This window comes from Colias philodice, chromosome 22, assembly GCF_061535455.1.
Source record: "Colias philodice isolate Cphi_HAF_F1 chromosome 22, ilColPhil1 Martin Lab GWU primary, whole genome shotgun sequence".
In the NCBI taxonomy this organism is placed as follows: Eukaryota; Metazoa; Arthropoda; class Insecta; order Lepidoptera; family Pieridae; genus Colias; species Colias philodice.
In genome coordinates, this window is record NC_143107.1 from 4,147,987 (window position 1) to 4,162,386 (window position 14,400).

General features: G+C 31.9%; 2 protein-coding genes across 3 annotated transcripts in view; one reads left to right on the top strand and one right to left on the bottom strand.

Moving 5' to 3' along the window:
* LOC149478401 (lysozyme) overlaps positions 1–10,650 on the bottom strand; it is a 29,371-nt gene extending 18,721 nt beyond the window's left edge. The window contains exons 1-3 of one of the 2 annotated variants that reach the window (XM_089709233.1): positions 10,499–10,650; positions 6,297–6,446; positions 350–438 (exon numbers count right to left, since the gene is read on the bottom strand). In XM_089709233.1, the coding sequence (XP_089565359.1) occupies positions 350–438; positions 6,297–6,438 (231 nt within the window). In that variant the 5' untranslated portion in view covers positions 6,439–6,446; positions 10,499–10,650. Of the gene's footprint in view, positions 1–349; positions 439–6,296; positions 6,447–10,337; positions 10,383–10,498 lie in introns of those variants that run through there. The other variant, XM_089709232.1, reaches the window with a different exon arrangement.
* The window catches only part of LOC149478400 (uncharacterized), a 73,659-nt gene that overhangs the window by 40,899 nt on the left and 18,360 nt on the right, over positions 1–14,400 (top strand). Inside the window, exon 2 of the mRNA XM_089709386.1 lies at positions 13,866–14,013. Coding sequence (XP_089565512.1) covers positions 13,867–14,013 — 147 coding nt within the window. The 5' untranslated portion in view covers position 13,866. The remainder of the gene's footprint in view (positions 1–13,865; positions 14,014–14,400) is intronic.

A 14,400-nucleotide genomic window follows, 5' to 3' on the forward strand; every position in this document is an offset into this window, starting at 1 on the left:
TTTTTAATTTAGAGACATTGCGTCATATAATGTATTAAACTTGCTAGATTATAGTAATCTTCTTGTCGCAAAATTACGATAATTTCAAACATGACATCTTTTGTCACACATTTCTTATAACATCTATTTTTTTGTTTCGGGGTAGTAGTTTAAAGAGAGACTATATATATTTTTTAATAACAGATTTGTTCCAGATTTCATGCGATCTTAACAAATTTTAATGTACTTATAGTAACATCTTGTCACCGATATTGTAAAAATTTGCCATAAAATTGAACCTGATCATTTAATACACAATAAATACCTACCTCCCACTTGCCTGTAAAATGATATGGGCCTTCGAACTTACTTGAAAAAGACCGTAACTGCTGTAGGAGTTATTGTGGTTCGTAAGTTTGTCCGTTTGTCTTCCACTCGCATGCTCGATTAGACACACCCCTGTAAGAAAAGAATAGCAATTATTAGGTTACGTAATTTTCTTCACATCTATAATGGAAATAAAAATGAACGTATTCTTATGATAATATTAACAGAATAGAATAAAAACAGAAAATACTTATATATAACCTTTTTAGATGGACCAAACAGGACTTTAAAAATATTCAAAATTTCAAAATATATTTTACGACCATTAAACGTATTGAAATCACACCTAAAAAGCTCGAATATTAACTATAATAAAAACTATTTCTACAAGCAATTAAATAATTGGAATTTATTCAATATTCATTCAAACTCAAACATTCATTTATTCAATTAGACTACTATTTAGTAGCACTTTCAAATCGTCATTACATAGTATTTTTAACATTTACCACCGATTCGGAAAGCAGTATCTATGGAGAAGAATCGGCAAGAAACTCCATAGTCCACTATAACTTTATATTCACTTATACGGTCATCTCACATGAGCTCACTATCTTAGTCATAAATATGCGATCCTTAATTAATATGATACGACTTAAACGCGGTAATATTAATTGAAATTAATTCCGATTTCTGTGTCCCTGTACATTGTCAATTAAATCCGTTTCCTGACAATTTTAAACTTAAATGAAAGGATCCAAAATGTTTTGCCTGAGCGTCCCCTTTTTATGCTAATAAGTGCTTACCGCGGAGTTTGCTGGTATCACTTGTTAAGGACAATTCGTACAGTTTACTTATTCCATTTGTGATCTTTATTTAAGAAAGTTTTGACTACAGAAAAAAATAGGGGTAGATTATTATGATATCTTTTAAATGGTATACCTACGTTTAAGGCTGCAGTCTAGCAAAATTGCGTTTTCAACAAGTTATTTGACAATTTTTTCCCGGCTAATGAAATGATAAACTGAATTTTTTTTTCTTGTTTATCAATTAGTGTTATATACGCAATGCGCGTGAATTTTTTCACATTTATAAAGTTACTTTATGTTACCTTAATCAGGCCTTCAAGATAAGTCTCTTTCCCCCAAAATCATTTCGAGCTAAGTTTGTGCACTCACTACGTTGCAACCGATTACAATTTATAGAATCTGATCAGCGCATTATTATCCTTATATAGTCGTTATTAAAAACTGCTGAATACAATTGCCGAAAAACTTATGATTTTCTTAATTAGAACGTTATAAATTCATTAAATTTCCCATTTTTTGCCTTACAAAATCTATTGATAAATACTGCTAAAAGTTATTTTTTCCATTAATTTATTCGAGTTGGTTGAAGACCAATGAGTATTAATCCTTTAAAAATTTTTTTTTTTGAATTTTGATAATTCTTTAAATATTAAAAAAATATTTAAAATAATTAGGAAAAATCCTAGCGAATTTCTTTAGTCGCGCTCCTTGGGCCGGAGCGTTCTGACGTGTGCTCTACGCTCGATTTTCCTTCATACCGAAGTGAAAGTTGCTCTACTTCATTAAATTTAATATTTTTGTTAATTGATTATTTTTATCTTAGTTTTGTGCAAATATTCGTATTTTTAAACATTTGATTTCGATATGGAAAATAAACGAAAAAAATACGCGTGTAACTACTAGAAAAAAAATTATCTTCGAACATAAAGTTAATGAAACCAAATAGATTGCAAAGGTGATTGGCAACAATTTCTTTATTTTACGGGGTGTCAGTAAAGGGTGGTGTCAGTTCTTAAAAACTAAAGTAATCTCATAAATTTTCTTATAATATAAGTTTTTTTGAAGTGCCAAAAATGTTTATTTTTTCGTTTGAGAAATACGAAATATAATATAAACTTGTATTGAGAACTTGAACTTCCCAAGTTCATCCGGGGAAATCCCCATACGGGGAAAATGATTTGTTTACTCCAAAATTATATGCCGAGGTGTTTTAATTTTTTCTTCTAGTCATTTTCAACGTAGCGGCATGTTGTTTGATTATTAATTTTGTAACTTAAATACAGGATGTTGGTTTTATATTCTGATCTTACAGACGCGCTGACAAATTTAGTCCGCCATTTCTAGTTTAGTCCACCAACTCTTAGTACCAATATTAAAACGAATGGATTATCATCACATCATCAAAACTCAGATGTAATGGAAGATCACAATAACATAGAAAATTCAGTGGGTGTTGAGAACTAAACAAACACAAGTAACAGAGACGCGAAGAATAAAAAAAGAGGACGAAAACGATAATTCGTTGATGCTTTCCCTTTTCGACGTATTGTTAGGGTACATCACCAATTTGCAAAAAACAAAACTGATGATGAATTGCTGATTAAAAATGAAAAACAAATAATCGACAACAGTGGTGAAAATTTGCTGATCACAATGAAACATCCTTCAGTGGTAGCAGATTTACTCATTTAAAATGTATCGGTGAACAGCGTAAAGAAGAGGAGGACAGGAAAACATTATGAATGTGGATGGTGGATTGTATACAGGGTGTAATCGTTAAGTATGTGCAGGCGATTATGACGTTATTATTGCAGGTATCAAAAAACTTAAAACTGATATCGAAATAACTTTACCTAATGAGCAAAATGACAATAATAACTTTTTAAAAGTATAACGAGAAATATCTAAAAAATTTACTTTATACACTCCCATATCAAAAAGGGAAAATGGGACTAGTAGAAGTTAAATGTCTAATTCCGGCAAAAGACATGAATGCGGAAGATGCGGTTAAAAATAAAAAAATTAATATTTGAAATACAATGCAAAAAATAACACTTTTGTCATAGATAAGAATCATGACTATTTTTTCCAAATTCAGGGACAACTAAACGTTGCAGAAGCAGAAGTCTGCTTATTTGCTGTTTGGACTGGAGTGAATCATTCGTTAAAAATAGAATATATAAAAAATTATGTAACGTTTAGGCAAAATAAAATGATGGACCATTATCAAGATTTTACATAAATTGCCTACTGTCAGAATTGATTGATTCGAGACTTCAGCATTCGATGCCCATCAAGGACCCATCCTATATCATTCAAGCGATTGAAAAAGAGATCAATCCAGTGCAACCGATAAAGCATCAGAATGCTAGCAAAAGATTTATTAGGTTTATCAATATAAATCTATATATTATACATAATATAATAAATCTGTAGAAGACGCGAAGACCGACATCCGCGCGGACGGAGTCGCGGGCGGAAGCTAGTCAGAAATAAATATCTTTTGTTTTCATTTGCGTATTTTTATATTTTATAATTTTTTAACACAAACATTACCTACATTTTTTTTATTATATACAAAATTTGTTTATCCGTTTTATTAGTTAAACTGAACAACTAAGCATTAAGAAACTTAGGTCGAAAAAAATGTATAGAGTTATGCATTTTGTATGGAGAGCTTATTTTTTTTTATATTTCGTCCAAATTTCTTTGTAAAAGTTGATCAGTTATATAAACATGAAGTTGAAGATATCAAAAGAAAGTATTCGCAAATTTTGTGTACTGATAAAAAAAATCACCCGGTGTAATTTTCACGAAAATTGTTTCAAATTGTCATTTTTGGTACTTATTACGAATATTAAATTATGCATACGAATGATTTAATTTTTAAAAATTAAGTGGAGCAACTTTCCATTAGTACATTTGTATTATTTACATATAGGATGACAGGATGCATTTGTTTGCACTACTAGACCAAGCCCTTAACGTTCTGTGAGAAATTCGTTCTCCCAAATGATGAATATAGGTACTTAAGTTTTCTCTTTGTGGTAATTAAGATACTTATGAGATAAGAATTAGATCGATTAATAAAACCCATCAATCATTAAGATTTATCTTTTGAAGTTCTCATTTTAAATATCGGTAGAATTTATAAAAAAAACGTATCACCGGCAAAATAAAGGGCAATACCTAGAATAATTGTATATATATTTTAGCTCAGTGTTACATCACTTAAAATGCTTGCAATGTTTACACATTGTTTTAATATAATCCTTATAATACGTCGCCTCTCGTGTGATACCACGGCTGGTAATTCTAATAATGGCATAGTTAATAGGATATGCAGATACCTATGTCAAAGCTTTCCTACAATATTCACAGTCAGAATGGTAATACTGAACTGCAACATAGTCGAGTTTGTCAATATTAATGTAAGATATTAATTCGCGTCTGGTTAGACTGTTAATTGAATTTCCGAACTCAAACAATTATTATAATATTTGCTATTATATAATATTATATTAAGTAAAATGGATTAGTGTTATTTAGTTAAAGTTGGATAATTGATATTGCTTTTAATCATATTATATGGTTTAAAGTATTTCAATTAATTTGTGTTATCTCTTAATTATTATTAAGTGTTTATGTGTAACGCATGGTCTTTTAAGTGTGTATCATCAAAATACACATACATCACGCTCGTATTTGCCAATTATTACATTCGATACGATGAAAACGTATATCACTGTCTTATTAATTTTGTTTAATTATCATGAAATATTCACAAAATGAGAACTCTATAATGCGTCGTATTATGATTGGTGCAAAATCAGTATTTTTATTATTTATGTTCATACAAGAATAACCATATTAATAAAACTACGCGCAATCATTCAGAGTTTTTGTCCGAAACTCATTCTGAAATTAATACTGGACTCATGGGCTCAATACAAAATACACGAAAGAGCTTTTAAAACTGTTATATAAATCAAATATTACGTAATACTTGCTTTACAAAATAGGACTAGAGTATTTGCAGCCTTTGCAATCGAGGGAAGTGAATAATTTTCAGCGAGATTTAAACCTTGTAAAGAAGTCTCAAGAATGTAGGATGCACTACAATTTGTGTGAGTAAATCTTTTTGTATTTACTGGACAAGTTCTAGAATTTATGTGATATTTTTTAGAAATATAATATGTAAGTAAAGTATTCAATTATATCTGGTATATTATATCTGGTAAATTCTTATCAACATACGTATTATATGCGCAAATAGGTACTGCATTGAATTTCATATTTTAGTTACGGTTTATTATTAAAGCATTAGAAAGTCATTAGTATTTTTTTTTAAAGTGCATCACCTATTTATTAAAAATAAGAGAACATAACTATTTTTATGTAAATTTAAACAAATATTATGTATTTTAAAATGATAGCGTACAATGTTATAATATGTATTCTTATTATTTGTCATGAATCTGCGGCAAAGATAGTATTTATCGAATTTAATATATTGTTACATAATCCTACATGACGCAAATATATCCTACAGCTGTTAACAAAGGCCAGGTGAAAGCTTTTCAAAGTTTGAAGGCGTTATTCTAACTTCTGTATAAGTTAAGCGCGTGTTCCCATTTCCCAACTCATATATTGATACACTAAAGGCAATTGAATAGTTTGACTTGCTTCTGGCACTAAATACGATATTTGGTGTTTAATAATTGACATAATATACCTCTAGTCTGAAGTGTTGGAGAGAAGGAACTTGTCATGTAGGTTGTGAATAATAAATGTAGGAGGTGGGAAATATTTCTTTATACGTAATTTACAGTATTAGTACTAGTATAGTATTATATTATTTGTGGTATTAGTAAAGTGATTTCATACAATTTAATACTTAAGTGTTAAATTAATGGCCCTTTAAAAAATTATTTTCGTAAGCTCTATCTCCGAAATAGGGTGATATCCATGGTGATATTATGTCTTAGAATATTTTTATAAAAATCACAAGGTATTACAAATATTATGGTTAATAAGATTTCAGGTAGACTCAAACAATTAACATAAAATGATAAATTATATTCAATTAGTGTGCTGAAGTACGTAGTAAGTTTGAAAGAAGTACCGCTAAAACGATTTCTTTAAATTTCAAATTGACTAATAATTACAATTTACACTTACAATTGGGTATCAAAGTCCTCGGGAAGTTGTATCGCAGTAGTTCCCGCGATAGCTGACATCTTGTGAAGGTCCGCTTGTGACCATGGGCACTATAGACCAAAGCGATGATGATGATGAGTAGGAACTCCGTGTGCCGCCGCATTTTGGTGCCTAAAACAATAGTTTTATTTCGTTTGGTGTTTATGGTGATTGATAAGTTTTAGGAGAAGAGGAAGAAAGAGAGCAGTTTTTTATATAAATAAGAAGTAGAAGTAAAATTTATCTAGCGTCTTACAATCGCTATATATATTATTAGATCTGAGGGGAAGAATAGTGCGAGTGCGTGTAAATTTTTCTGCGTAAAGGATAAGATTTATTGTCAACTACTAACTATAGTATATTTTGTTTCTAGGCATATAATATAATTCAGTTATAAGACAACTCTTATTAATGCAGTAACAGTTTGCTGGTGTGTGCAACCTTTGATTATATTCACACAATAAATTAAAAAACAGCAGATATTATTAGTTTTTATTAATCTACGTTTAAACAAATAAGCTCTCAGGTTCTCAAATCTATTATTTTCATACATTCAAAAATCTTTATGCAAGGCTAGTCACAAACAATAACTCGTAATAAACACATACAAATTAATACAGATCTACATTGTCACCGCCACGTCACGAGTATTGTTGAAATAATGAAAATCCTTGTTGGAGATGCAAAAACTTGAAACTCAATTAAACAGCGAATCAGTGACGGCCAGTGAATACTTCAACAGCGAAATTGTCGCACGCAATTCACGCCTCTATATCAAAAGGGTTACAGCTCAAAATAGCTGAATGCAATTGTTTTCCCAAGCCGAGAATACGCAAGCTGTTTATGCATTTCTCATTTTGTCGTTAAAACAAAGCTGTGCACAAATGTGGTTACTATTGAGCGTGATTAGAAATTGAGCTTCAAAATCAATTGAAATCAAAAGGATTTATAATGTTAACTAGCTTTTCCACACGGCTTCACCCGCTTTTACTAAAACTTAATAAATTATGTACTAAAAACCATCCTCTTAAATCACTCTGTCTGTTTAAAAAAACCGCATCAAAATCCGTTGCGTAGTTTGAACGATTTAAGCATACGGGCGGCTCTATATCGGAATATAGAGCAAAGAAAGCGAAATTGTTATACTATGTAGTGATGATACGATATACCACTAATCAAATGAAAAGATTTTAGTACGGTATTTCTACTTGAGATTCATTCGATATAGCTCTTTACTGTGTTCTATGGAAATTAAATGACCTTTGAACGTAACGTAGGTACTTTAAGATATACTGTCGTTTCCTTGTTAGGATATAGTACCTCTGTAGGAGCGTGACCCAATTTGTGGCAGATTGAACTGAGAACTATACTTATATTTGCTTCGATGTGACAACAAATAGTAATGTAACAAAAAGGAATCGATTAGGTTGGTAGCTTAATCGTAGATTATTTATATTTTGATGAAATAAAAGAATAGGTTGACGATTTCTGCAAAAAGAATATGTCCCTAGATTATGCTTTATTGCAAAAAGAAAATAGATTAACTACACTTATTTCGTTTTCCACGTGAAATAATAATTAATTGATATAATTTAATAAAAAAATTAAGGATAGAAACTTAGCCTCAGTAGATAGGAATTTAGCCTTTGTAGATTATTAATATTTTGTCGAAGTAAAGGAATAGTAAGGTTGACGATATCTGCAAAAAGTGTTTGTCTCTGGAATATTATTTCTTGTAAAGGAAGAAAGTACCTAAATACCTGTACTATTTGAGTCTTTAGTGGAATGAAAAGTGAAGATTTTATACCGTTAGTTTCCAGGCTTAGTTACAAGTGGATTTAATAGGATTTTAATGAAATTCTTGTCCACTTTGTTCACTAGATGGAGCTACAAGATATTGCAAATTCTATTCAGTAATTATTTAAAATGATACTTCTAAAATAATGTGATAGAGTTATGTTACAATATAATTAGTTTAGAGCATTATCGGTTATCCATACTAATATAATAAATGCGAAAGTAACTCTGTCTGTCTGTCTGTTACTCAATAGCGCCTAAACTACTGAACCAATTTGCATGAAATTTGGTATGGAGATATTTTGATACCCGAGAAAGGACATAGGCTACCTTTTATTGCGAAATATGTACCACGGGCGAAGCCGGGGTGGACTGCTAGTACATAATATATTACATAGGTACGTTATCTTTTATTAAGAGACATATAGGTATTGTTGAATGCTTGTAACGAATACACTCAAAAAGGACTAGACCGATTTTAAAAATACTGTACCCAACAGAAAGTAATATTTATTACAATAAACCATGGAAAATTGTATAATCTAGGCGACTTTTTGTCCTGCCATTACGACAATGAGGCAAAAACTACCTTAAAAGTAATAATAATAGTTAAAAAAAACTAAAAAACACGCTTTTAGTTCGGTTTTCTATAAAACGCGTGTTTTTTATTTTTTTTTAACTATTATTTATTTTATCAAATTAGTGTATTGTCATCGGTCCTAAATAAATCTACAAAGTTTGAACGAAATCTGGCCGTTTAAAGTGGGTCAAAATCGCGCCCAAAGAAGTCGGTTACAAACATACAAACATACAGGTGAAGCTAATATAAAGCGTGTAAAAATAGAGGGACTAGAATTAAAAGAAAACGAAATTACCGCCAATCAGGCACATAAGATTAAACTTTTATAACGGCTTGTAAAATTCAACGTAAACGTTACAACGCGCAACGTAACACCTTGGCCACGGACACCGGCGGCGCGACCGACGGCGCGACGGGCGGCGCGGCAATTCGCGCGGCGCGGTAAGCATGCCACGGGCAGTTGCGTTCGCCGCCGCGACCAGTGTAGACGAGGAGACGAGATGGATTTATCAAAGTTAACTCGACGTTGTTTGGAGAGTAGCAGCTTTTTTGCTCAAGCTTTAATGTTTGGAAGATATAGTGGAGTACACGAATTAAATAGAAATCGTGTTACAGACGGAGAATTCCACCAAAAATATGAAAAATATAGGCATGATGAAAAATTATGTTGCGGGTGGCTAGACTTCCAAATAGCTGGTCTAGCTAGAATTTCTGCAATAAAAGCTTCCGTCTCCATTTTCGCGAAAAAAAAACAAACTATTTTAAATTAAGTTCGCTCCGGGAGTAGTCGCCGCGTCTGCCGCTCGACTCCGTGGCCTGCGCCGTAATAACTCATACATTTGTTTCGATCGCTAGTCGTGCCGCGCGATTCGCTCGGGGAAATTCGCCGGTCGTCTCGCTGGTCGCCGCTGCGCGTGGCATGCCCAGTACATTTCCATACATTTGATTCATTCGCAAGACGCGCCGCCAGTCGCGCCGCGCGAATTTTCGCTATAGCGAATTGTCCGTGGCCAGCACGTAAAGAACGTTTTTGTTTGCCGATTCAAGCGTTTTACGAATCTGTTTGCCTTTGAAAATGAATCTATCGTATTAATTAATCGATTTTATATTATACTACATACTACATACTTTATAAACCGCATGTACACTTAATCATTGATTGCAAACAGATCTTGCGTATCAATAAAGTTATCAAGAATATTTAAGCTTCTTAATCGCGATTCACCACAATTTTGGTTGGGTTCTAGTAAATGTATAAAATATTCAATTTCACATGGTTAAAGGCTAAAATGTTAATCTAATTTATAGATTGTTTGCCTGGTTAGTTATTTGATCAAATATTAAATGCTGTCTTTTATTGTAGTTATTGAACTTATAAAATCTATAATTTTCACATACTGATCAAACTCGATTTTCCTGGCAATTTTTTAAAGTTTAAAATATAGTCTCAAAATAAAAAGCCAATGCAGCGTATTAAATAAAATATTTCCTAGTATAGCATATATACTGATATTATATAATTTTAATATATTTTTATGCATTTTTAACCATCACAATAAATACACAAAAAATATGCGCAAGCCATACATACATATTTATTTTATCTTAAGGATTTTTTTTCAAAGTAGGGTAAAAAATATATTTACCAAGTGTAGTGCGGATACCGTCGAGATGCAAGTGCAAGTAACTGAGTGCAGGATGGCTATTATCAATTTAGGCAATTGTACGCATTGCGTGCGATGTTAAGGAGAAGCGTTTTCTTTATTATTTTTGAAATAAAGTTCATTGCTATTTGTAATATAAGTACCTGAAGTCTCTGTGTGACCTCAGCTGTGCCATTGTTATGATCTATGATGATTGGTGCAATGCCGCAGCATATACCTATTTAGTTAACGTTATCAGATCAAAATGAACTTTCCAATGCCCCTCTTTTTTACGACGATGTAAAGGTATTAGGTACTTTTTGAATACACACAGGATAAAACAAGATGTTTTATACTATTAGTATTGATTAATAAAATAACATAAAGTAAGGATTGGGATAGTTTTATGTATTTACTGATTGAAATATATACAATATGTTGTAAAAAATATAGGTAGGTATTGTACTATGTTTTTAAGCATTCAACAAAAGTTTTAAAATTATTGAAATTGAATAGGTACAAACAAAATATGAATTGATAGACGTATTTCTTTCAAAAACTTTTATCTCCCCTCTTCCCTCGAAATATTCATTGTGTCGAAAATCAAAGCAATTTTTAATACCAAGAAATAATATTGATAGGAGCCTTAACAGAAATTGAGTTCAATAGAAAACGGCATAGAATCGTATTTCTTTATCCGGTTATTTTCATGATGTGGATTCAATCGAGCAGTCCTGAGCTATGTCTGTAAGAAAACAAATACATTTTTCAATTTTCAGAAGCTTAAATTCAGAAGATAGAGCCCTAATGTACGATGTATGCACGAAATTACAGAAAACACTTTCCATAAAAAAAATGGTCTTTTTTTTGTTCAAAACCATACGTTAAGAAAAAACATGCTCTAGGTTAGATTTAAGAAATTAAAGAGAAGTCACGGAAAAATAATATAATCAAAATATCTGTCTCTATAAAGTTAAACAAATCAATTCAAATTTTTCGTCGACCCCATGAAAATGTTCGGACTATATTCAAATTTTAAGATCTAGAACATCATTAATAAGGAAGATGTACACTAAAAATTATTTGTGTGACCTGTTAAAAAAATGTTTAATTAACGCCACCTAAAAATACGCAGTCATTAAACAAATTCATGAACATGAGAGGTCCAACATTTTTGCAAACCTTTTAAACAATGCTACGTAACTGCCTGTGTCATAAACATTCATATGTTGATAAACGATACCAATTTAAAATGACCCGTCCGTCCCTTTTGTATCATAAAACAATGTATGAAAATTTTCGCTCTGAATGTAAGTACGAAGGTCTAGTTTAATTGGCAGAGCAAAAAGTTTAGCTTTAAAATAGGCATATTATATTCTTGCAATGCGGTCCTAAATTTTGTTTAATGGTCAAAAGTTTTATTAAATTATTGTATGTTGTTTTTCCATTATTTCTAAATATGAGCAATAATAACGATTGCATGTAAAGTATCGATTGTACGTAAAGGTCTCGTACTTTAAACATAACAAAATATTGGCCCGAACACTTTTTCAGTTTCAAAATTTCACTTTCACACCAAGATCTGCACCGTGTTTAAATAACATGATTTGATTCATGAACATGAAACAAATATCGAGTGCGATTAAAAAAAAAAAAAAACACATAAAATGTATAGGAAAAGTGGGGGTAATCTAACAAAACAACTTTTCGAACTGACACCTCAGTTTATCTATGACTAGATTTCCGCCCGCGGCTTCGCCCGCGTTTTCAAAGGAAAACCCGCATAGTTCCCGTTCCCGTGGGATTTCCGGGATAAAACCTATCCTATGTGTTAATCCAAGTTACCCTCTATATGTGTGCTAAATTTCATTGTAATCGGTTCAGTAGTTTTTACGTGAAAGAGTAACAAACATCCATACATCCATACATCCATACATCCATACATCCTTACAAACTTTCGCCTTTATAATAGTATTAAGATAACGAGCACTGTAGCTATCAATACGTCGGGTTAAATAATACTAAAATGGAAACTGCTTATTTTGCTTTCTATTACAATTTTAAATGTTAGTTTGTGTCTGCGAAGACATTTAAAACAATTATCAAAAACCTTAGAAGGTTAATTGACACGAATAGTATCTTGTGACCAATAGAGCTTCCTAGAAGTCTGACATAATTCGATAACCCTAATATAATTTGGTGGTACGTGTGGCTCATTCTAATTCGCACAAGGAAGGTAGTTCCTGTAACAGGTGGGTATAGTCAGTAATATAGGTCATACATCAAGATGCAAATCGAAGACAGCTGGGTCGTAGCCCGTCCGTCACCCTATGTTATCAATAGTCCAGCAATTTGCTGTTATTCCCACTGTATATCTAAGAGGGGGTAAGTTATAAGCGAATGAGGAAGTTGATGATATTGACTCTTAAATGTAAATGAGCTTCTGACGTACCTTCAATTTATTTATAGGTTTGATTAGAGACCAAGAACCAATTATGATGATGATAAATGTATAACAAATAACGGAATAAGACTTTCACTTAAATATTTTTAGTATTTATTTAATCAATTCATCAATTAAGGCAGATATGTAGGTATGTTACTTAAATTCTAAAGTATATATCACAGAATGAGGATAGAAAAATAAGAATTGATGAAATATTATTTGAGTTATTTATTAAACAAAAAACGCCTCAGCTCCTACTGTATACCAGCCAGCTCCTTCGTCCGGCCGTCACTCAGTGGAAATATCCCATTATGTCGCAACCACACGCATTGCAGGGGCAATTCTTTTACAAGTACCACATAATATGACCAGAACAGCTTTTGAGATCGCTTTTATTTCAGTCAGCGGTGTTTTCTTAGTTTCGTATTGAATTAATGTTTCGGCAGACCTTTTGCTGATTTTGTAAGTTTGCTGTACTTGCGTGAAGGATGTCGATTTTTGGGTTTTTCTTGCTATTGGCATTTTGTGATGATGTTTTTCTTGTATATGCGGAATAGCAAACAGTATTATTCTATTTTAGATGGATTCTATGAATATGTTTGTATTAAGTCAAGTAAATAAACGAGGATAATATTTATAGGTTATAAGGATAGGTATGATTAATAATATGGATGTAATTTAATCGATATAAAATATGTTCAGGAACAAGAAACAGCGAACATTTATAATGATAGGAAGAATAATTAGTGATAAGGGTTTTCATTTTCCAGAATTTGTTATACTCGGAGTGTAAAATAAGCGTGGAAATAATGCCACAATTTGACTAGATTAGCTACAATTTCTCTGGTGAGGGTGTTGTAATTTTGATTAAAGATTACGAGAATCTGACTATGCCAACTTTGAATAATGTGTAAAGGAAGATTGGTCTGCAAATGAATTGCCAACTTTAAAATACATATATAGTATGACTAGCCCTATTCCTGTCGAAGTATTCTAGATTTCTACGTATAAAACGTCTATAAGTAGCTTATGTGTTGTAGCTTCTATAAGTAGCTTTCTGTACTAACTACTATGTTTGTCCACAGAATGTGGCTAATGGTCACGTTGGTGTGCCTCATCTCAAACACGTTTGGTGAGTTCCTGTGCCCGGAGCTGAGTTCGAGGCCCTCCGCGGAGTGCTCCTGCGATCTGCCGCATACGTTACGCTGTGCTGGCGATCATACTGCTTTACAGGTATATCATCATACTACTGCTCTACAGTTATGTCATACTCTGCATATATGATATTATGTCATAGTAAATACATACGAACAGTACGGAAACTACCCACAAAACGTTAGAAGCGCCTGGCTCACATAAACATGCACATCATCAGATATAAGCACTAAAGTAATGATCATCACATAATATAGTTAGGTATATAATTTAATATTTGGTGACTTTGCTTATTTCTAAGTGAACGTTATAGAGAATTTAGTATGCCTACTTTAATCTTTGTAAAAATACGGATAAAAGTACGATGGTCTTGTTAAGTGGTCTCTAAATTAAAATATCATAAAAATAAATATTTATTGTTACGATGTGACTAGTTGTACGGGTACTGTACGAATAAATTATTTT